This window comes from Ornithorhynchus anatinus, chromosome 3 (assembly GCF_004115215.2).
Source record: "Ornithorhynchus anatinus isolate Pmale09 chromosome 3, mOrnAna1.pri.v4, whole genome shotgun sequence".
Taxonomy (NCBI): domain Eukaryota; kingdom Metazoa; phylum Chordata; class Mammalia; order Monotremata; family Ornithorhynchidae; genus Ornithorhynchus; species Ornithorhynchus anatinus.
The window spans coordinates 50,988,823-51,013,820 of NC_041730.1; the positions used below are offsets into that span (position 1 = coordinate 50,988,823).

General features: G+C 48.0%; 1 protein-coding gene across 1 annotated transcript in view; it reads left to right on the forward strand.

Moving 5' to 3' along the window:
* Positions 1–37: 37 nt before the first annotated feature.
* The window catches only part of PSTPIP2 (proline-serine-threonine phosphatase interacting protein 2), an 87,923-nt gene continuing 62,962 nt past the window's right edge, over positions 38–24,998 (forward strand). Inside the window, exon 1 of the mRNA XM_029059376.2 lies at positions 38–151. Coding sequence (XP_028915209.1) covers positions 119–151 — 33 coding nt within the window. The 5' untranslated portion in view covers positions 38–118. The remainder of the gene's footprint in view (positions 152–24,998) is intronic.

The following is a 24,998-nucleotide window of genomic DNA, read 5'->3' on the forward strand; positions in this document are numbered from 1 at the left end:
GGGGCTTATAGGGGGCGGGTCGCCCGGGGGCAGGTCGGGGCAGGGTTGAGGCAGGGAGTCCCGGCGGAGGCTGCTCGCCGGCTCACTCGCTCACTCGGTCCCAGCCCCGTCGGTCGACATGAAGGAGACGCTGTTCAAGGACAACTTCTGGGTAAGGCGCCCTCTCCGCCCCTCGACTTCTCATCGGCAAAATGGGGAGGTCGAGGCCGGGAGCCCCACGTGCGACGGGGGACCGGGCCCCGTCCCCTCTGCCCGCTGCCGCCGCCGCCCCAGCGCTTAGGACGGGGTCTGGCACGGGGGAAGGAACGGGGCCCGGGGGCCGGGAGGGGCCGGGGATTGCACGGACAGACCGGAGAGAGGGAGAGGAAACTAAGTGGGAGAGAAAGAGGTAAGAGAAAAAGAGGGGGGAGAGAGAAAGGGAGATAGAGAAGGAGGGAGAATAGAAAGGGAGGGAGAGAGAAAAAGAGGGGGAAGAGGGAGAGAGAAAGAAGGACAGAGAGAAAAGGGAGAAGGAGGGAGAGATAGAAAGTGGGAGAGAAAGGGGAGGGAGAGAAAGAGATGCGGGAAAGAGATGAAGGGAGGGAGAGAAAGAGAGAGAAGGAGGGAGAGAAAAGGGGGAGGGAGGGAGAGATAGAAAGTCGGAGAGAAAGAGAGGGAGAAAGGAAGAGAGAGAAAAGGAGAGGGGGAGGGAGAGAAAGAGAAGGAGGGAAAAGAGATAGAGAAGGAGGGGGAGAGAGAGGAGGGAGAGAGAAAAGGAGAAAGGAAGAAGGAGGGAGGGAGAGATAGAAAGAGGGAGAGAGAAAGTGGAGAGAGAGAGAAAAAAGGGAGGAAGAAATGGAGAGGGAGGGAGAGAGAAAAAAGGGAGAAAGAAATGGAGAGGGAGGGAGAGAGAAAAAAGGGAGAAAGAAATGGAGAGGGAGGGAGAGAAAGGGAGAAAAGAGGAGAGAGAAAAAGGGAGAGGGAGAAGGATGGAGAGAAAGAGAGAGAAAGGGGGAGAGGAAAAAGGGAGAGGGAGAAGGATGGAGAGAAAGAGAGAGAAAGGGGGAGAGGAAAAAGGGAGAGGGAGAAAGATGGGGAGAGAGGAAAAGGGTGAGGGAGGATGGAGAGAGAAAAGGAGAGAGAGAAGGATGGAGAGAAGGAGAGGGAGAGAGAGAATTTCTGTGTGTGCTGTGGTGGAGGCAGCGGTGTGAATTTCTCAAGTAGGCCGGCTTGGGTTTTCTTTATTCTTCCAGGAACAGATTTCAACTGGTGGTCTGTGGGTCTCCAAGAATCTCTTTGCTGTCTTTCTTGCTTCTTTCCGCTCCTTAATATTCATTCAATCGAATTTTTTTGAGCGCTTCTTGTGTGCAGAGCACTGTACTAAGCACTTGGGAAAGTACACCGTGACAATATACAGTGACATTCCTTGCCCACGTAATCATTCCTCGGGAAAGAATCCCCGACTCTGGAAGAAGGTGTTGTTGATCATTCATTCAATCAGTAGTAGTTATTGAAATAGTATAGAGAAGCAGCATGGCTCAGTGTAAAGAGCCCGGGCTTAGGAGTCAGAGGTTATGGGTTCTAATCCCAGCTCCGCTGTTTGCCAGCTGTGTGACTTTGGGCAAGTCACTTAACTTCTCTGTGCCTCAGTTACCTCGTCTGTAAAATGGGGATTAAAACTGTGAGCCCCACTTGGGACAACCTGATCACCTTGTATCTCCCCAGTGCTTTGAACAGTGCTTGGCACATAGTAAGCGCTTAACAAATACCAACATTATTATTATTATTTATTGAGTGCTTACTATGTGCAGAGCACTGTGCTAAGGGCTTGGGATAGAAGCTAGGGGCCCTCATGCCGTAGCCTCCTCTTTCTCCTCTTTATCCTCCTTTTTCTACTCTTCTTTCTCCTTCTCCTCTTCCTCCTCCTCCTCTTCATCTTCCTTTTTCTTCTTCTCGTCTTCCTCCTCCTCCTCCTCTTTCTCCTCCTCTTTCTCCTCCGCTTCCTCCTCTTCGTCCTTCTCCTCCTGCACTCCCTTCTTGTCCCCCGGTCCTGAGCCCTCTGCACCCAAGATCCTCTCCACTCACTCCATTGAGGACGGATGGTCAGATGGACTATTGTACTCTCCCAAGTGCTTAGTACCGTGCTCTGCACAGTAAGCACTCAATTATTGCCGTACCGTACTTTGCAAGCACTTAGTACAGTGCTCTGCACCGAGTAAATGCTCAATTATTGTCATACCGTACTTTGCAAGCGCTTAGTACAGTGTTTTGCACACAGTAATTGCTCAGTAAATACGATTGAATGAATGGATATTTATTCTAATAATGACACTGATTGATTTAACTGCTTACTGTAGCCTAAGCACTATTGTAAGCACTGGGGTAGATACATTCCTCTAGACTGTAAGCTCGTTGCAGTCAGGGGATGTGCCTATTTCCTGTTGTATTGCACTCTCCCAAGCGCTTAGCCCAGTGCTCTGCACACAGTAAATATGATTGAATGATGAATATGATTGAATAATAATCATGGTACTTATTAAGCGCTTACTATGTGCCAAGCACTGTACTAAGCACTGGGGGAGATAGAAGGTGATCAGGTTGACCCATATGGGGCTCACACTTTTAATCCCCATTTTCCAGATGAGGTAACTGAGGCCCAGAGAAGTGAAGTGACTTGCCCAAGGTCACATAGCAGACAAAGTGGCGGAGCCGGGATTAGAACCCACGCCCTCCGACTCCCAAGCCTGTGCTCTTTCCACTAAGCCACGCTGCTGGAATGAATGAGTGAACGGCCAGCCTGGCCGGGCTCCAGGAAGGCCAAATTTGGCCTGTGGCAGGCAGCTACTGTGCCTGGGCATGTATGCGGCTCACCCGCCTTGGTGATCCTTGCCTCCGGGAGCCAGCCGAAACAGGCGGCTTCCGCTTTCCCTCTTCTGCTATTAGCCCCACATCCCGGCTCTGTCAAAATCCCAGTGACGTTTGCTAAACTCTTACTATGGGCAAAGCACCGCACCGAGAGCCGAGGCAGACGAGCAGCATAAGCGGATGGGACACAGTCCCTGCCCGCCTACGGCTAGGCTTTGATGTGGATGGGAGAAGGGTCACTGAGTCCCTAGTTTGCAGATGAGGAGAGCGAGGCACAGAGAAGTTAAGTGATCCACCCAAGGTCGCACAGCAGGCCAGTGGCGGAATTGGGATCAGAACCCAGGTTCTTTGACTCCCAGGCCTCTGCTCTAACCACTGGGCCGTGCTGCTTCCCCAGTGGTAGGCTTAAGTCGCTTCTTCGCCCATCTGTACGTTGTGTCCGTAGCTTTCCATTTCCATGCTTCCAAATCTGATTCCCAGGGATATGCCTTAAGAGGATTTTTTAGAAAAAATTTCCACACAGTCTGAGTTTACATCCTCCAGACTGACAATCTTTAAAAATTACTAATTAAATAAAGGAGATCGTTTTACATTTGGGTATTTACCCTCATAAAATTCAGCCTGTCAGGATCTCTGTTGTCTCTAATGGAAACTGAGGCTGGGGAAGGGGGATGGGCAGGGGTAGACCAATCTAAAGTAGGGAGGAGGAAGTGGAGAGTGTCTCGAGTTGTGAGCTTGGGGTTGATTCTCTCTCTCCTCTCCCCTCACCCCTCCGTTTTTGGTTGTTTTTTTTTCAAGGATAGGGAAGTGGAAGAGGGCCAGCTATGCCAAAGTGGAAACTACAGGAAGGATAATGACTTTGGGCCAGGCAGTTGGGTTCTAGAGGAAAATTAAGGGACAACTGACAGCCTCTTCTCCCTCCTGTTTCCCAAAGGCAGGGCCGAGTCTGAGCAAACCCTGCCGGATGTGACCAGAGTTTGATGTTTCCAAGTCCCCCAGTTCCTAAGGCCAAAGTGTTGTTAGCCAGGGAAATGGAGATTGGTAAAATTTAGACTTCTATTTCTCATCATGAGCTTGGGGATAGCTGAATGAGTGTTCACAGCATCGCTCCTGGGGATTAAACTGCGATGAAAGTTTTACCTCCTAACAGGTAATTCACAAATTCGCAATTCCTTTCAGAAGTGGAAGGACGGAGTTAAAATGGAGGATGAAAGCAGATGGAGAGTTACCTAGAGGGTCAAAAGCAGGATAAGGTTTTGCCAGGGGGGAAAGGCAGAGGGTAAATAAGGCTGGAGGGGGGACATGGTAGAGAGCTGTGCGTCTTGAGTGTTTCTGAGGCCTGTCATCCCCCCAGAATTCAACCTTGGAATGAGGAACATCTGAACAGGCTCAGTGTCTGGGGCGTTTGTGGGGAACTGACAGATGGCTAAACTAGGGACCCTCTGGGGACCCTCTCATCTGACCACCCACAAGTGTCAGGAGCGATGGTAGAAAAGAGCAGAGGAAAAGAGCAGAGAAGCAGAGTGGTTTGGTGGAAAGAGCCCAGGCTTGGGAGTCAGCTCATGGGTTCTAATCCTGGCTCCGCCACTGGTGAGCTGTGTGACTCTGGGCAAGTCACTTTACTCCTCTGAGCCTCAGTTACCTCATCTGTAAAATGGGGATTAAGACTGTGAGCCCCATGTGGGACAACCTGATTACCTTGTATCTCCCCCCAGTGCTTAGAACAGTGCTTGGCACTATAGTAAGCGCTTAACTAATACCGTTATTATTGTTTTTACTATTCTTGATAAAAGGCCCTTTCAGTGGTACGACTGTGAGGAAGCCGAAAGGGGGCAGGGATGAAGCAGATGAGCCAGAGTTGCTTAAGCGTGTTACCTTAAACCACCTTGGATGCAGGCTGCCAGCCGACAATGCTCAACCAACACCCAAACCACCCAAATCTACTATGATACACATTTTTCAAAGCCCCAGCGTAAGAGCCGCCAGCTTCCGGACTTGATAGTGGGTGCCCCAATCCATCTCCGCCCAGTCACGTGCACCCTAGGGTGATGTCCCAGGAAGTCAGAGGGAGCGTTACCCATATCCAGGCAGAGTCTGAGGGAAAATATTCCAGGTGGTAAAAATAGTTTGTCTTTTCCATCTGGGCTGAGTCACCAGCCATGCGCGGCCTGAGAGTGGAGGCGAAGGAGTTGAGATGCCCCAAGGGTTCAGGGGTTTATAGAAGGTCATTTTTTTGTCGTTGTAGTCTACTTTCCCCAATACTCAGTATAGTGCTCTGCACATAGTAAGCTCTCAATAAACGCAGTTGAAGGCATAGACCCCCTCGAAGCACTTCCTTAGTCTCTGAGCAGCCTCAGAATCCAGTGGGGACTAGGCTGGACATTTATGTGGTTAGTACAGTGCTTTGGAGTATAGGTAATATGCAGTCCAACAGCCTGCAACAAATCAGACCCTACACTTTCTCCTCCAACTGAGGAATTAATTTAAAGTCTGTAAATATTTCCAAAAGGTTTGGGATTTTTTTTTTAATGGTATTTAAGGGGCTGTGTGCCAGGCACTGTGGTAGATAAAAGGTAATCGGTTTGGACACAGTCTCCCTGGCTCACATGGGGCTCACAGTCTTAATCCCCTTTTTACTGATGGGGTAACTAAGGCACGGTGAAGTGACTTGCTCACGGTCACCCAGCAGACAAGCGGTAGAGGCAGGATTAGCACCCAGATCCTTCTGACTACTAGGCCCATGCCCTATCCATTAGGCAACACTGCTTCCTATTGCAGACAGGTGTCAGTGGGAGAGGAGAACGTCCTGCTCTCAGGGCATTTTCTACGGCTGATTCAGCTGCTTGTTGTGATAGAGCAATCCTGGCCATAAACGCTTTCTGCTAGCACCGATTGCTCCACATCTGACTACAATCCAGGGTCCAGAGGTTTGTATGAGAACCTGCTTTCTCTGCCATCCTGTTTTTTTTTGTCCAAAAAGGTTTATTCTGTTCAAATGAGTTTTTTAATATTAAAAATAAAGGGCTCACCTTTTTGCTTATAGTCAGTTGCTTATGTTAATCTCCCAGCTGATTCCCAGGAAGAGGATTAAATTAGGCATTTTGAGGGGGGGAATGGAAAACTAGGGATGCTTTACTCTTCTGGGTTTTGACCGTTTTTCTATTTTATAAACCTAAGGGGTAAGCATGGTGTCTGTGTCAGCTGCCTTGCCCAGCTCTAGTAGTAAGTGATTTTGGATGATAATAATTGGGAATGTATTTGGCTGGATGATAATGTAAAAATTACCGTAGGATTTAGGCTATTTGCATTTCCCTTGTCCATCTCCTTTCTCTCTTTCTACCTCCCTCACCCCCCTTCTGATTTCTTTCTCCCTCCTTCTACCCCACCCCTCCAAACCCAAAGTTGTTGTGTGTTTTTTTAATGGTATTTGTTAAGCACTTACCATGTGCCAGGTACTTTCCTAAGCACTGGAGTTGATACAAACTAATCAGGTTGGACACAATTCTTGTTCCACATGTGGCAGCCAGTCTTAATCCCCATTTTACAGGTGAGGTAACTGAGGCCCAGAGAAGGGACTGACTTGCCCAAGGTCACCCAGCAGACAAGTGGTGGAGCAAGGTCCTCCCGATTCCCCGGCCTGTGGTCTATCCACTAGACCGTGCTGCTTCTCAAAGCTGACAGGGTAATCGTGGGCAATCTTTTCAAGATTGAGGAAACTAGAGATTTACCTGCCACCTGTTCTGACCCTGGAACTCCTGAACCCAGGACGACGGCGATCTTGCTTTGAAGATGGCCAGGGGAGCAGGTGCCTCTAGATCGTAAGCTCATTAGGGTGGGGAATGTGTCTTTTGTACTCTCCCAAGCTTTTAGTACAGAGCTCTGCACACAGGAAGCATTCAGTAAATAACTCTCCATCCCCTTACCCCCTCCTACCTCACTTACCTTCTCTCCTTCTCCAGCCCACCCGCACACTCCGCTCTTCTGCCACCCCTAACTTCCTCACTCGTCCTCGTTCTCGCTTGTACCGCCGTCGACCCCTGGCCCAGGTCCTACCTCTGGCCTGGAATGCCCTCCCTCCTCACATCTGCCAAACCAGCACACTCCCCCTCTGAAAGCTCACCTCCTCCAAGAGGCTTTCCCAGACTGAGCCCCCCTTTTCCTCTGCTCCTCCCCCCTTCCCCATTGCCTCGTCTCCCTCCCTCTGCTCTACCTTCTTCCCCGCCCCACAGCACTTGTGTATATTTGTACATGTTATTCTATTAATTTTATTAATGATGTGTATGTATCTGTAATTTTATCTATTTGGACGCTATTGATGTCTGTCTACTTGTTTTGTTTTGTCGTCTATCTTCCCCCTTCTAGACTATGACCCTGTTGTTGGGTTGGGATTGTCTCTGTCTGTTGCCGAATTTCACTTTCCAAGTGCTTAGAACAGCGCTCTGCACACAGTAAGCGCTCAATAAATACAACCAAATAAATGAATGAATGAATGATTGACTAACGGTTTGAGAACCTGGGTTTTTCAGCGTCCACTTCCCCTGGACCACAAAGAGACTCCCCAGCTGGACCGGAAGCAGTTGTGCTCGGTCCCCTGAAACAGCTGATGTTTAGACTGTGAGTCCGTTGTTGGGCAGGAATTGTCTCTGTTGCCCAATTGTACATTCCAAGTGTTTAGTACAGAGCTCTGCACATAGTAAGCCCTCAATAAATATGATTGAATGAATGAATAAATGAATGAGAGTGTGAGGGGGCCCAGTCCAGTGGGAGGCTTTGGGCAGACCAGATTCCCACTGACCCAGGAGAACGTGGCAAGGATTGTCTAGCTCAGTCCTATAGCAGCGGTTGTCATGACCTTTTCAACCACCTCCACCTTTTGGCTCCTCAATCTCATCTTTCTTTGGGGGCCTTACTCTTAGGGAAGCTGCAGGGCATCGTCACGGGTTCATTCATTCGATTGTGTTTAACATTCATTTATTCAATTGTATTTATTGAGCACTTATAGTGCAGAGCACTGTACTAAGCACTTGGGAAAGTACAATACAACAATAAACCGTGACATTCTCTGCCCACAACAAGCTTATGGTTTAGAAGGGGGCGGGGGACAGACATCAATGCAAATAAATCAAATGACTGAGAGGTACATAAGTGCTGGGGGGCTGGGACGGGGGGGGGGGGACGGGGGGGAGCAAAGGGAGCGCATCAGGGTGACGCAGAAGGGAGTGGGAGATGAGGAAAAGTGGGGCTTAATCTGGGAAGTCTGGGTTCTGATCCTGGCTCTGCCACTTGTCTGCTGGGTGACCTTGCGCCCCAGTTACCTCCTCTGTAAAATGGGGATCGAGACTGTGAGCCCCACATGGGACAGGGACTGTGTCCAACCCAATTTTCTTGTACCCAGCACTTAATACAGCAACGGCACATAGTAAGCGCTTAACACATACCACGGTTGTTAATATGATACTTTTAGGGTGGCTGCTGTTGGTGCTAGAAAAACCCACATCCTGCTTTCCCAGCCTTGGTACCTGATTTATGTTCCTTTAGAAGTAAGGGGCATTATAAGGAAGTATGAACATTATAAGGTTCCTTGCAGAAATTCGCAGAAGCTATGTAGGTGCTGAGGAAGTCTCAGGGTGGGCTCCTGACCCCCTCCATCGCTCAGAACTTTTGTGGTTTTATCTTTTATGGTAGTTAAGCGCTTACTATGTGCCATGTACTATCTTAAGCGCTGTTCTAGATACAAAGTTGGATCCAATCCATGTCCCCCATGGGGCTCCCAGTCTTAGTCCCCACTTTACAGACGAGGTACCCGCAGCTCATAGAAGTAGGTGACTTTCCCGAGGTCACACAGCAGACCAGTGGCAGAGCTGGGATTAGAACCCAGGTCCTCCGAGTCCCAGGTCTGTGCACTTTCCACTCTTCCCTCCCTCCCCCCCCAAGCCCAGCTTCCTTTAAGCACAAATGCTATTTCCAAATCATGGGATTCGGCGTCAGGAGCCGAAAATGTAGCAAGACTGACCATTTAAAATAAAAAATACTGGACATAAAGCCATAGGCTTTTGTGCTTAGTACAGTATCCTGCACACTGTAAGCACTCAAATTCCACTGATTGATAATAATTGTGATATTTGTTCGGTACTTACTATGTGCCTCACTGTTTATTATTGTATTGTATTTTCCCAAGTGCTTAGTACAGTGTTCTGCACACAGTAGGTGCTCAATAAATACAATTGAATGAATGAACGTGCCAGGCACTGTACGAATCGCTGGGACGAATACAAGCAAATTGGGTTGGACACAGTCCTTGTCCGACGTGGAGTTGCAATCCCAGTTTTACAGATGAGGTCACTGAGGCCCAGCGAAGGGAAGTGACTTGCCTGAGGTCACACAGCAGATGAATGATGGAGCAGAATTAGAACCCATGACCTTCTGACTCCCAAGCCTGGGCTCTATACACTATACCATGTCGCTTCTGCTGCTCTATCAGTGTTGGATGGGGGGACAGACCAGCTGAAAACTGGAATCTTTAAAAATCAATAATATTTTGTGAATGCTTACTCTGTACAGAGCACTGTATTGAGTGCTTGGGAGAGTGCAGTACTTGGGCATGATCTCTGCCCTCAAGGAGCTTGCGATCCAGTAAGACAGTGGGTGAACTCTGCTGAACCCCACAACCTCAGATAGTTTTTTTTTATGGTAACTATTATATGCCAGGTACCATACAAAGAGCTGGGGTAGGTACAAGCTAATCAGGTTGGGCACAGTCCCTGTCTTACATGGGGCTCACAGTCTTTGTCCCCATTTCACAAACGAGGTAACTGAGGCACAGAGAAGTAAAGTGACTTGCCTGAGGACACACAGCAGACAAGTGGCGGAGCCGGGATTAGAACCCATGACCTTCTGACTCCCAGGCCTGTGTTCTATCTGCTAGGCCATGCTGCTTCTTGAGATCCTTCTAGCAGCTTGTCCTTTGGGGAGCCCTCAGGGCTTTCCTCTGGATTCTGCCGGAATCCCCTGGGATCAGCGTGGCTGGACTCCTGTCAGGGCTCCTGGGAGGTGCCTGCAAATCAGTGACTTTCCACACACTATTCAGAGGAAAAGAAAAGTATTCAGACAGTGGACACCTCCTCCTCCTGCTCACCTCCTCCAGAAGGCCTTCCCTGACTGAGCCCCCCTTTTCCTCTGCTCCTCCTCCCCTCCCCATTGCCCCGACTCCCTCCCTCTGCTCTACCCCCCCCCCCGCCCCACAGCACTTGTGTATATATTTATTGTTCTATTTATTTTATTGATGATGTGTGTATATCTATAATTCTATTTATGTATATTGATGCTCTGGATGCCTGTCTACTTGTTTGGTTTTGATGTCTGTCCTCCCCTTCTTCTAGACTGTGAGCCCGTTGTTGGGTAGTCATTGTCTCTACCTGTTGCCTAATTATACTTTCCGAATGCTTAGTCCAGTGCTCTGCGCACAGTAAGCGCTCAATAAATACGCTTGAATGAATGAAGAATCGAATGAATGGAAACATCAGAGGGAACTCAGAAATGGGAAAGACCGCTCTGGATCAACAGCCGTAGGTCTTTCTAGGATGTACCAGGTCATAGGAGTTTTATGACTTTTGGCCCCCTCAGGACTGAGCTATAAAGGCCCGAGGATTCCTGGGATGTGGAAAGAGCAGGGGCCTGGGCATCATAGGAGCCTGATTCTAATCTGGCTCTACCATTACCTGCCGTGTGACCTTGGGCAAGTCATCTTACTCCTCCGGGCTTCAGTTTCCCCATCTGTAAAATGGGGATTCAATACCTGGTCTCCCTCCTACTTAGACTCATATGAAACAGGGACTGGGTCTATTCCAGTGCTTGGCTCATAGAAAGTGCCATGCCAGTACCACAAGTATTATTACTATTTTTATTAGATCTGCCCCTGAAAACCGAGGGAAATACGGCAGTGGCTTTTTGTCGAACCTACGGCTCACTGTCCGTGCCGTTTACCCTGGAACAAAGCATCTTTAAATTTCTATCTGCAGCTGGGTAGCATTTCAACCTACAGGTGACAAGCCACAGCGGAAGGGGCTTTCTCTGGGGAACGCAGGAAATTTAGATCTCATTGGTGACTTGAGCAGCAACAGCGTCGCTTGGGGCGAGGCCGAAAGTGAGGTGCCAGGTAGTAAGAGAGGTGGTCACCTCCTGAGGGAAAGGCAAGTGTGAGATGTGGTGAAGTTGTCCGTCCCCTCATCGCTACCCTTCTCCTGTGTCATCTCTTGCCCTGTCGGGGAGGGGGGCCGGGGAGAGAGACAGAGAAACAGACACACCGACCACCCAGTGGTAGAGAGCCACACTCTCTTGGCTGGACGTCAGGGACCAAAGTGCCTAGGCCCAAACTTGCCTGGAGAAATGGATATTCCAATTCTGGGAGAGAATCCCAGACCCTCTCTTTCTCTCGTCTCACTGGTCCCTCTGGGCGACCTTCCTTGTCTTCCTGTTCCCAAGGCGGACTCTCTGCCTCAGTCGTTTGTGGTAGTTCAGTTGACCGCCCCCTACCATCGCCGCTGGAAACCTGTTTCTTCTGGCTTTCACTTCCTGGTTTTCTGTCACGAAGGTTCTGGGGAGCCGGTTTCCCAGGGTCGTGTTGAGCGATTTCGATTTCCAGGGACCTAGGGGCACAGTCCCCAACCTACTCATTGTGCCTTGATATTGTCTCTCTTGCCTTCAACCCCTTGCTCACACCCTCTTCACCTGTCAGAGCACCACTCTCCCATCTTCAAAGCGCTCCTAAAATCACATCTCCTTCAGGAAGCCTCTGACTAATCTCTCATCTCTCCACCACATTCTCCTTCCCTTCTGTATCAGCTATGCACTTCAACAGTCACCCTTTCCTTATATTTTGTTGCTCCCCCTCATCGTAACTTATTTTAATGTCCGCCTACCATCTTGAATTGTAAGCTCCTCGAGGGCGGGGATCAGATCTACCCGTTGTACTCTCACAAACGTTTTGTACAATTGATGGGTAGATGAGAGGGAGTTTGGGAAAGGAAGTTCCCCACTTTCAGCCTCAAGTTCCTGGTCAGATCCTGCTTAGGCTGCCTAGGTTATAGTCTGAACACCAACATTTACGTTCCCCAAAGATATCTATCACAAAGCATTTCCTATAGCAGCAGCGTTTTCAGCTAAAGAAAGCCGAAGATCATCCAGTGTCCTTACTGGGTCAGTGCGATGATCTGGTCGGTCCAGTATCCTGACTGAGAGGGGCACAGGAAACTTGTGTAAAGGCTGCCCTCCTTGACATCCCTAACATTTTTTTCCCCTCTACATCATTAGCTTTACTTTTGCTCTCCCATTATGGAATTTTCAACCATGAATTCATTCAAACCCCTCTTCACCTCTGCTGAGATTTAATCCCACATAACCTCCTGTGGGAGTTTTATTTTCTAGCCTTTTCACAAAGACCGGTTTCCTTTCTTTTGGCACGGACTGTCTTGAAACATTTTGTAGGCATGAACACGTCTCTGTTCATACAGCATTTCCAAAGCGGTTCGTTTCTTACCTTGTGCCATGCTTGTGGAAAAATTAAGCGTCTTGTTTAAAGTCAGCAGGTAGGGGAAAGCGTCTTAATTCAGACCTGCCCCATTTCGGGTAACGTGGGTTGGGACGGAGTCATCCTGCATGGAGAGGAGTCCAGCAACTCAGTTTTACTTGGCTAAGGGTCACCTGTGGTAGTTTGGCTCAGAGGGTCCCAGAATGGCTTGCTTGCCATGTAGATGAAAACGTGAAAGGAGATGGCTGTTATAAGCAGGATTGTTATAGGGAGGGGTCAAGGTGTTTCTGATCATTAAGAATGTGCGAAGTCACACAGTCCTCTAATGAGTCATTCTGGGTCAGCCCTTCCAGAGGAGAAACGGGGAGCGAGGATGATAATGAGAGAGAGATAAGGGCAGGGCTATCCCTCCCAACCCAAAAAATGGTTCAATGAAAGTTTTTCAAGGAGGACATCTTAGGGAATTTTGCCTAAATCTGAAGAGAAAAGGGTGTCTGTAAGCTCATTGTGGACAGGGAATGTATCTGTTTATTGTTACATTGTACTCTCCCAAATGCTTTGTACAGTGGTTTGCACACAATAAATGCTCAATAAATATGATTGAATGGAGTCATGACATCCATGAAGAAAGGGATCTAAATAACAATTAGTGCTAATATTTGTTAAGTGCTTACTATGTGCCAAGCACTGTACTTATTGCTGGGGTAGGTCCAAGATAATCAAGTTGTCCCTGTCCCCCGTCGAGCTCACAGACTAAGTAGGAAGGAGAACAAGTATTGAATCCCCATTTTATAGATGAGGCACAGAGCAAGCAAGTAACTTGCCCAAGGTCACACACCAGGCTGAGCTGGGAGTAGAACTTGGGTCCCCTGACTACTAGGCCCATGCTCTTTCCATTAGGCCACACCGCTTTCTGGCAGAGGAACAAATCAGTTAGGGCTCATCATCATCGAGTATTTATCGAGTGCTAACTGCACAGAACACTTTACTAAGCGCTTGGGAGAGGACAGTACAACAGTTCCCTGCCCACAGTAAGTTTACGGTCTAGAGGCTCATTATTTATCACTTATTATGTGTAAAGCATAGTTTTCAGGCTGGAGAAAGACCCAAGCCAGATTTATGTGAATATCCATCTCCCTCTCCAGACTGTAAACTCAATGTGGTAGGTTGTATTCTTCCACTTGCTTAGTACAATATGCCACACACAGTAAGCGCTCAATAAATACGATTGACAAGAATAGAGATTTACTCCTCGACTCCTGGTTCAAGAGGCGGGGGAGAGGACAGAGGAGCAGCGTGATTTAGTGGCTAGAGCATGATCCTGGAAGTCAGAAGGTCAGGGTTCTAATCCCAGCTCCACCACATATGTGCTGTGTGACCTTGGTCAAGTCACCTCACTCCTCTGGCCCTCAGTTACCTTATCCGTAAAATGGAGGTTAAGAGTGTGAGCCCCATGTGAGACAGGGACTGTGTCCAACCTGATTAGCTTGTATCTACCCCAGCGCTTAGTAAGTGCTCAACAAGTACCACAAAGATTAGGTCAGGCATTCGGGAAAAGAAATAGCCAAGTTTAAGTTAGGCAACAGCCAAAGTGGCATCACGTTCCTGCCTGGAAGGGAGAGGATTTGCACCACTCCTTGCTCTTCACAACCACAGCCTTTCCAATAACGGAAAGGATGTCCGGGCCCTCTGCTGACTCTCTCCTCGCCCCATGGTGGTCAACGGAGGCACATCGCAAACCTCAATTCTAATAATAATAATATAATAATTATGATAGTGAAGTGCTTACTATGTGCCAAGCCCTGTTCTAAACACTGGGGTAGATACAAGTTAATCAGGTTGGACACAGTCCCTGTCCCACATAGGGCTCACAGTCTTAATCCCCATTTTACAGGTTGAGGCAGCTTAGACCCAGAGAAGTGACTTGCCCAAGGTCACACAGCCGGAAACCAGGATTAGAACCCACATCCTCTGACTCCCAAGCCCATGCTTTTGCCACTAGGCCATACTGCTTCTCTGCCCGCTAACCATTCTCTCCAGAGCCCCGAGGCTTGGGGGGGCCTTTGGGTTTTTGTGATGTTTATATGTTATGTGTGTGAGATGCCGAAATCATCTTTGATCCGGGAGCCCAGGCTCACGTAAATAGACCCCTTAGCAGAGAGTAAGTGCGAAGCCGGGGAGGGCACCCCCCTTTCCAGGCTGCCTCCTGTCCTCTGCTGGGGAGCTCCAGTGGAGGAGCTCAGCCGGGGTTACGAGTGGCCAGCTCGTGGAGAGGGAACCCGAGAGAGAGAAATGGGAGGAGAGAAGGAGGGCAGAAGGAGTCAGGGTTGGGATGATGGAGATTGGCGATATGGAGAGGTCTGGAAGAAGAAGGGGCCACTAGAAAATAGACTGTGAAGCCGATTCGTGTTGTCTTCCATGCGAGTTGGAGGTGTTTAATTATTTTTTTGATGGCATTTGTTAAGCACTTACTATGTACCAGGCACTGTACTAAGCGCTGGAGTAGTGTCACCTGTCGCCAGGGACAGGTTCTTTCAGAATCGGTGCGGCGAGCGAGAGAGAGAGGCCGGGGATGGAAAACCCGAGTTTTGTAAAGAATTTATTCCGTGGGGCGAATTGAATTAATTATTTAGACGCGACAATCGGCCTTCCCTTTTGGGGGAAATATGGTGTTAAAGCTTCCCCTTTGGGAGAAATATGGTGTTAGAACTTCCCTAGCGGGAGGAACACACTGGTCTGTTACTCGCGTGTGGGCCGACGCCAGGGGCTGCCCAGGCAGAGCTCGCTTATGGTTTACTCACAACGAGGTGAGGCGGCTAGTTCCCACCATGTGCGCACCCACTCAGGAGGAACCCACTTGGGCGTTAAACCCACTTGCACGTGAAAACCCACTTATACGTTAGACCCACTTGTACGTTAAAACCCAATTATGCGTTAAGTTCACGTATGCGCTACTTGCACGTGGTGAGGTGGCTAGCTCTCATCACGTGTGCATCCACACGGGAGGAATCCACTTACACCTTCAATCTACTTATGCGCTGAACCTACTTATGCCTTAGACTTATGCGTTACATTCACATATGCGTTAAACTCACCTGTGCGTTACACTCGCTTATATGCTACCCACTAATGCACTAAACTCACATGTGCATTATACTCACTTATACATTACCCACTTATACACCGAACCCACTTATGTGTTACACTCACCCGTCCCGCGACCCCTGTCTCTGTGTGTTGGTCCAGCGTGGCTCAGTGTAAAGAGCATAGGCTTTGGAGTCAGAAGTCATGAGTTCGAATCCCAGCTCTGCCACTTGTCAGCTGTGTGACTGTGGGCAAGTCACTTAACTTCTCTGTGCCTCAGTTACCTCATCTGTAAAATGGGGATTAAGACTGTGAGCCCCACGTGGGACAACCTGATTCCCCTGTGTCTACCCCAGCGCTTAGAACAGTGCTCTGCACATAGTAAGCGCGTAACAAATACCAACATTATTATTATTATTATTATTAGTGGCAGAATGGGCGTCTGGCGCTCTGGGCAGGGAAAGACATGTGGGTAGCTGTTGCTACCGCTGTGATCCTCCAAGAGAGACCAGAGGACCAGAGGTGACAGGTATTTATTACCTGTGGTTTGGGTGGTCCCAACTTCCGTCCTGTTCAATCTCCACCCCTTCCGCTCCGTCCCCTTCCATACCTTATTGGGTGGGCACGGAGGTGAGGGGCACCTATCTTCCCGCCCCCCCTCTGGTTAGAGAGGTTACATCACCAGTGGCATTTTGACCTTGGGCTAGCCGGTGCCCAGGTCCACCTTGGCACAGGTAGATACATGGTTGTCAGGTTGGACAAAGTCCCTGCCTCCCAAGGGACTCACAGTCTTAACCCCCATTTTGCAGATGAGGTAACCGTGGCGCAGAGAAGTGACACGACTTGCCCGAGGTCACCCAGCAGACAAGTGGCAGAGCCATCATTTGAACCCAGGTCCCTCTGACTCCCAGATCCGTGCTGCCATTAGGCCGTGTCGGTTCTCTAAGGTCTTCAAACCTTTCTCTCAAAGTCTGTTGGTCAAAAGCCCCATCAAATGTTCTGTCCCTGGCAGGGTCAGAAGCCCCTCTCAGCGAATCCTGCCAGGAAACTTCTCTCGATTGGTCATTTCATGGATGATTTTCAATCAATCAGTGGTCTTTACTGAGCGCTTACTATGTGCAGAGCACTGTACTAAATGCTTGGGAGGTACAACAGAATTAGCAGACACGTCCGTGCCCATAGCAAGTCTAGAGGATGGCAATCATTAATAGTGGTGTTCCTTTAGCAATTACTATGAGATAAGGATGGGGTTAATACAGGTTAATCAGGTTGGCCTCTCTTATCTCTGTCCTACATGGGATTCACAGCGGAAGTAGAAGGGAGAACAGGTATTTCATCCCCCTTATTAACTGATGAGAAAACTGAAGCACAGAGAAATTAAGTGACTTGTTCGAGGTCACACAGCGCACAGGTATCTGGATTAGAACTTGTGGCTGCAATCCTGCAACTCCCAAACTTGTGCTCCTTCCACTAGGCCACACCGCTCCTCAGAAGCTTTATCGTATCACCGCATTCATTGGCAGGTGGCTTTTTCCCCCCCAGATATCACTCCTAGCAATGCCTCAGAGGAATTTTTCAGGTTTGACCTTCCCTCTAACAGAGAAACTAAATTGGGGAATGAATGAAGTCAGGACCTAAGCCTGGAAGCATTTTGCTTCTGTAGACAGGATTAGAAGGTCCTTTCCTGGGAGGATGGGGAATTGAAATGTTGTATGGGAGTTTCGCTTTTCTTTGTTGTGTTTCTTGAGGAAAAAGGGCTCAGTTTGCTTGAATTCAAGCAAACCCATCTCTGTAGGATGGGGTGAGGCCTTGGAAACCAGTTCAAAACGTTTTTCAGCCCAATATAATTTTTACCAGACTGCCCACCCGTCCTGCCTCACTTTGTGGTGGAGATAACGACTGACCGGGACCTGAAGAAGAGGAGCCGTAGGCACCTGGACTTTCTCCTAATCATTTTTCCAGAAAAAACATTCAGTTCACATCTCCCCACTCCTCAAAAGCCTCCAGTGGTTACCCGTCCACCTCCGCATCCAAAATTCCTTTCCATTGGCTTTAAGACACTCAGTCGGTTTTTCCAACTCCTACCTAGCCTCGCTGATCTCCTACTACAACCCGGTCTTCACTCTTGGCTCCTGTCACACCGACCTACTCACTGTACACCTCCATCTTGTCTGACTCACCTCTGAGACACCTTCCCTGACTAACTCCATAGTTCCCCATTCTTATCACCCTTCCCTCTGTGTGGCCTATGCACCCGAGCCTGAACCCCTAAAACACTTCGATAATCACCCCTCCCCCATTCCCACTGCACTTAAGTACATATGGTAGTGATCGGGGTATTTCAGTGCTTACTATCTGCCAGGCACTGTTCTAAGCACTGGAGGAGATAAAAACTAATCAGGTTGGACACGGTGCTTATTCCACATGGGACTCCAGTTTCAATCCCCATTTCACAGAGGAGATAACTGAGGCCCAGAGAAGTGAAGTGGCTTGCCCAAGGTCACATGGCAGTGACAGAGCTGGGTTTAGAACCCAGATCCCTCTGACTCCTAGGCCCATGCTCTAGCCATTAGGCTCACCCTGCTTCCTCTGTTGTTTTCCCTGTCTGTAATATATTTAATGTCTGTCTCCCCTTCTTGCTTCTTGTGGGCAGGGATCGAGTCTACAACTTTATTGTATTTTACCTCCCAAGCGCTTACGATGAACCCAATAACTTATTACCTCTAGGTTTCTTAGGCCTCGGGGCTGATAGAAAACCCCTTCCCCAAATAGCCCTTGATCATCTTTTAGACTTTGAGTTCCAGTTCTGGGGGCCCAGAGCTTTCTAGGAGAGGGAGGAATGAGTTATAAAGGAAAGGACAGTCAGCCCTGGGATATCTGACCTTTCTTTCCCCAAACGAGGAATTGAAGGGAGCTAAGAGGTAATTGTGGATGAATCAAAGATGCACTAGGAGGAAAGGGACACTCTTTAAAACAGGTAGGGGAGCTAGTTTTTACATGACGAAATGATTCCCATTTGCTTCCTATTTAGAGTTCACATTTTTTCTCGTTAAACTCCTCCAAATAATTACCTGGGAACTCCACTTCCTCCTTTGCTTTGCTTTTCTAGGTGTCCTGGGTCTAAACCTCTCCTCCCTGTTCAAGAACCTTGATGTTTAGATTAAAATGATTCACAAAGCTATTGCTACATCACCGAGATTTACATAATGACAGTAGGAAGTTAGAGAAAGGGAGGGGAAGAACATTTGTTGTGTGTCTATGACTGAAAAGGGCTTTTCTCCCAGACTGAATGCTGTTTGGCCCTTACCATTGCTTTTTTTTTTTTTTTTTTGCTATTTTGAAACCCTATCTGAGTCTGCTTGGATGTTCTTGTTCAACAAAGATCCTTTTATTCTCTGGGAGACAGTAGGTTTTGGCAGTCATTCATTCAATAGTATTTCTGAGCGCCTAGAGAAGCAGCGTGGCTCAGTGGAAAGAGCCCGGGCTAGGGAGTCAGAAGTCATGGGTTCGAATTCCGGCTCTGCCATTTGTCAGCTGTGTGACTGTGGGCAGTCACTTAACTTCTCTGTGCCTCAATTACCTCATCTGTAAAAATGGGGATTAAGACTCTGAGCCTCACGTGGGACAACCTGATTATCCTGTATCTCCCCCAGCGTTTAGAACAGTGCTTTGCACAGAGTAAGCGCTTAACAAATACCAACATTATTATTATTGCATGCAGAGCACTGTACTAAGCGTTTGGGTGGCTCCCTCTCCCTCTGCCCCGTCTATACTCATTTGTATATATTTTTATTACCCTATTTATTTGGTTAATGAGGTGTTCGTCCCCATGATTCTATTTATCGTGATGATGTTGTCTTGTTTTTGTCTGTCTGTCTCCCCCCGATTAAACTGTGAGCCTGTCATTGGGCAGGGATCATCTCTATCTGTTGCCGAATTGTCCATTCCAAGCGCTTAGTACAGTGCTCTGCACATAGTAAGCGCTCAATAAATACTATTGAATGAATGAATGAGAGCACCATATAGCAGACACATTCCCTGCCCACAACAAGCTTACAGTCTAGATGGGGGGAGACAGACATTAATATAAACAAATAAATCACAGATATGTACATAAATGCTGTGGGGCTGGGTAGGTGTGTAAGGGAAAGCTCAAAGAATTATTTTTCAAGTCTCTGAATTAGCACATGAAGTTTGTAAAGAGTTCATTTTGGGGGAAAGCAAATATTCTTGAAATATGGTAATCCTTTCTGAATTCAAAAAGACAACGGAAGGAACCTTGAGAGCCCACATGGAAAGAGCACGGGCCTAAGAGTCAGAGGACCTGGGTTCCAATTCTGGCTCTGCCACTTGTCTGCTGCATGACCGTGGACAATCTGCTTAAGCTCTCTGTGTAAAATGAGGATTAAGACTGCGAGCCCCACTTAGGACATGGATTGGGTCCAACGTGATTATCTTGTATCTACCCCAGCGCTTAGTTCAGTGCCTGGTACATGGTAAATGCTTAACAAATACCTCTCCTCCCTTTAAAACCAAACCACCCGCCCCCCCTCCCAACAAAGCCTTGCTGGATTTCTTTGACTATAGTTCAGCCTTTAAAATTCCTTATTTCTTCCTGATGGGTTAGTGGTGAGAGGAAGGAGAGCAGAGCTGAGAAGCCATTGCCACTGGCTTGCTGTGCATTCTTGGGCAAGTCCCTTCACTGCTCTGTGCCTCAGTTTCCTCATCTGGAGATTATCATATGGTTAAACCTCTTTATAATGAACACTGGTGTCTCAAATTTGTTCTCTGGAAGCTCAGGGCATTCAGATAATGGGCAAATTTGTGTCTTGTTATAAAGTGCCTGACTCCAAAGATATTCTGGGGTAATGAATCTGTGGTAAAGTCATTGATTATATTGTGGCTGCCCTATTTTCTGATCAGGGTGAATGGGGTCATACCCAATTTTTCTTTCCTTCTGGGGGGGTACTTAAGTGCTTACTATGTTCTGGGCAGTGTACTAAGTGCTGGAATAGATGCAACCTAATCAGGTTGGACACAGGCCATGTCCCATGGTGGGGCTCACAGTTTTAATCCCCATTTTATAGATGAGGTACCCGAGGCCCAGGGAAATGAAGTGACTTGCCTGAGGTCACACAGCAGACCAGTGGCAGAGCTGGGATTAGAATCCAAGTCCTCTTGACTCCCAGGCCCAGGTTCTATCCACTAAGCCATGCTGCTTCTCACCCAGGAAACACTTTGATGCACTTTGACACAAGGAGTTGGGCAAGTTTGAGCAGTTCTGCTACTCCCCACTGCTGAGATGACAGAAGTTAAGTAACGTGTCCAAGGTCAGAGTGTCCCCTGCAAAACTGGAATTAGAATTTAGGGCAGGTGCCCTCCTTAATGCCTGTTGCCTTCCTAGGATCGGCCTTTGGGAAACAGCAGAGGCGCAGTGGAAAACTTGGCTTTGCATTCTCCAGAGGTCACGGGAGGTTTTGGTCAGTGAGTCAACACACCTTTACCGAGTGCTTCTGGGCTACTTGACCAGTGTTTCTTCGGCATTGGTTTTCCTTTAGGGACCTAAGTGGAAGTTGGAGCTGGATTTCTTGTAAAGTGCAGTTTTTCTGCGATTTCTTTCCCCTGGAGACCCTCACCTTTTACAAAAACCTGGACCCGAGACGGGAGACCCTGCAGGCTCTTAAAATCCTGACAGGAAAGATGTGTGCTCTTCATTTCCTAGCACTTATATTCACATCCGTAATTTATTTATATTAATGTCTGACTCCCCCTCTAGATTATAAACTCACAGTGGACAGGGAATGCGTCTGTTAGATTGTTGTGTGGGACTCTCCCAAGCGCTTAATACAGTGCTCTGCACTGAGTAAATGTGGTTAGTTGGGGAATTGCCTGCAATCCCATCCAATATGTACCAGATTCAAAACCTGCAGGGTAAAAGGTCACCTTTTCCATAATGTTGTAATTTCCCAAAATGCTGGTTTTACTCATGGGTCTGGAAAACTGTGAGCCTGTCATCGGCAGGGATTGCCTCTATCTGTTGCCGAATTGTACATTCCAAGCGCTTAGTACAGTGCTCTGCACATAGTAAGTGCTCAATAAATACTATTGAATGAATGAATGAAAAGGAGCCAAGTGTTCCTCAGTCCCCAGCAGGGTGGGATTCTGGGAGGTGAGGGGTGGGGTTAAAATAGCAACCCCAGAGGTCCCAAACCCCACATGATTTTGCTCTTGCTTAGCAGCTGACTGGCAGGATAATAATAATTATGGCAGCTGCTAAGTGCTTACTATATGCCAGGCACTGTACTCAGTGCTGAGGTGGATACAAGGCCAGGAAGCTTCTCAAATCAGGTCATTCAAGGCCAAGTTAAGAGTAATGCGAGCATCCTCTCCCTCTCAGGAGTATTGTTTTGGCCAAGGCAGGGCAGGGATTAAAGGGGGGCAGGTGAGAGTGAGCATTTTTCACCTTCTGTGGTCCTCTGCAACCCTCCTCCACTTGATACCCCCCTATTACACATTCTTCTTTCCCCTCAGCACTTTTCCTTCAGCATGAGTCCATTCAGAACAGAGCGACTTTCAGTTGCGTTCTTTTGGGTCACTTTGGCATCTCTTTGCATCGTTTGCGCTGTTGTTTCTCTTATTTTGTATCTGTTTTAGTTGTATCTGAGCACCCATGACCGTCTTGAAATTGAAAGCTCCTCGAGGACAGGGACCAGGTTTGGTTCTCCCTCTACAAACTTCTCACCAAATATCCTACCGTGATCCACAGAGAGTGGGCACTGGATATGAACCACTGGATAATCGGTACCGGATTCATTGACAGAGAAGCAGCATGGCCTAGTGAAGAGAGTGCAGGCCTGGGAGGCAGAAGGACCTGGGTTCTAATCCTGACTCCGCCACTTGTCTGCCCCGTGATCTCGGGCAAGTCATTTCTCTGCGCCTCAGTTACCTCAGCTGTAAAATGGGGATTAAGACTGTGAGCCCCAGGTGGGACAGGGACTGTCTCCAACCTCATTTGCTTGTATCTACCCCAGTGCCTAGTACAGTGCCTGACACATAGTAAGTGCTTAACAAATACCTTAAAAAGATGTATATCTCATCCAGAGAGGCGAGGAAAGGTTGAATGTTTTCGTAGCCGGTTATTTGATTGTTCATAGCTGACTCTCCCGCCGCCTGTCTTTCCCCACTCCAGTCCATACTTCACTCTGTGGACCCAATTATTAAAAAAAAAAAATTCAGTCCATGTTTCCTCACTCCTCATTCATTCAGTAGTATTTATTGAGTTCTTACTAATGTGCAGAGCACTGTCCTAAACGCTTGTCCTCAAGAACCTCCAGTGGTTGTTTATCTCACCGCCGAACCCTTACCCTCCCCTTGTCCTGCGCCTGGCCTGGAACTCCCTCTCCCTTCATATCTGACAGACCACCACTCTCCCCAGCTTCAAAGCCCTCAGTAAAATCACATATCCTCAAAGAGGCCTTCCCCAACTAAGCCCTCATTTTCCCTACTTCCTCTCCTTTCTGCGTTGCCCTTGAATTTATATGCTTTATTCACCCCATCCTCAGCCCCACAGTACTTTTGTCCATATCTGTAATTTATTTTAATGTTTGTCTCCTCCTCTAGACTGTAACCTCCTTGTGGGCAGCTTGTGGGCATCAACTCTGTTATATTGTGCTCTCCCAAAGTACAGCGCTCTGCACATAGTAAGTGCTCAAAAATTTGATTGATTGAAGTGGCAGAGGCGGGATTAGAACGCAGGTCCTCTGACTTCCAAGGCCCGTACTCTTTCCACAAGACCCCGCTACTCTCCCAGGTGCTTATTACAGTCCTCTATGCATAATAAGTGCTCAATAAATACCATCGATCACTTGAAAGGGTAACTTGCAGGACCACCTTCCCCCTCCCCCACCCAAGGAGGGAGGGTCTCAGGATGTCCATTGATGACACTTGCACGTACCCGGATATCCTGTCATGCATGACATGAAATGCCTTAGGCTCCTTCTCTAGACTGTAAGCTCATTGAGGGCAGGGAGAATGTCTACCAACTCTCTTGTACTCTCCCAAGCGCTTAGTTTGGTGCTCCGCATATAGTCAGTGCTCGATAAATACTGCACAAAATATTGCAAAGCACAATATTTTGTGGTGGTCTGTGGCTATCTACCCTAGCTCTTAGCCCAGTGTTTGGGCCATAGCACTTTACAAGTACCGTAATGATTTTTCTTATTAGCAGTGTCTGGCACATTAAGTGCTTAACAAATACCATTAAAAAAATTTGGAGGATGTTTTGTATGTGTAACTAATAATAGTAATAGTAATTGTGGTATTTGTTAAATGCTTACTATATGCCAGGCACTGTACTAAATGCTGAAGGTGGTTACAAGCAAATCAGGTTGGATGAGGTCCCTGTCCCATGTGGGGCTCACAGTCTCAATTCCCATTGTACAGATGAGGAAACTGAAGCCTGGAGAAGTGAAATGACTTGCCCAAGGTCACACAGCAGACAAATGGAGGAGCTGGGATTAGAACCCATGACCATCTGACTCCCAGGCCCATTCTCTATCCACTACACCATGCTGCTTCTCACAACACCTGGAACAATGTACATCTGTTAATTCCCTTCTAGACTATAAGCTCATTGTGGACAGGGAAAGTGTCTACCAACTCTGTTACATTGTGCCCTCCCAAGCGTTGAGCCTGAAAATAAAAATATCAGGCATGAAAACATCCAGTGCCGTATCAATCAGTTGTATTTATTGAGCGTTTACTGGGCAGTACTAAGTATTTGGAAGAGTACAATATAACAGAGCTGGTAGGCATGTTCTCTGCCTACAACTAATTTTACGGTCTGTGGGGGAGACAGACATGAATATAAATACATTAATAATAATAATAATAATAGTGGTATTTACTAAGCATTTACTATGTGCCAAGAACTGTTCTAAGTGCAGGGGTAGATACAAGATAATCAGATTGTCCCAAGTGGAGCTCTCCAGTTTACAGATGAGGTAACTGAGGCACACAGACGTTAAAGTGACTTGCCCAAGGTCACACAGCAGACCAGTGGCAGAGCCGGGATTAGAACCCATGACGTTCTGACTCCCAGGCCTGTGCTCTATCCACTCCGCCACGTTGCTTCTCCTCTTTCTTCATTAGTTATGGGCATGGCGCCCCTTCCCTCCTCCTCTCCTTAACTTCTGTCTAACCACTCTCCAATGGCTTCTTCCCCTCTGCCTTCAAACATGCCCACGTCTCCCCCATCCTAAAAAAACCCCTCTCTCGACCCCACTTCCCCTTCCAGTTATCGCTTTATCTCCCTCCTATCCTTCCTTTCCAAACTCCTAGAACGAGTCATCTACACTCGCTGCCTTGAATTCCTCAACTCCAACTCTCTCCTGGACCCTCTCCGATCTGGCTTCTGTCCCCACCACTCCACCGAGATTGCCCTCTCAAAGGTCACCCGTGACCTCCTTCTTGCTAAATCCAATGGCTCCTCCTCTATCCTAATCCTCCTTGACCTCTCAGCTGCCTTTGACACTGTCGACCATCC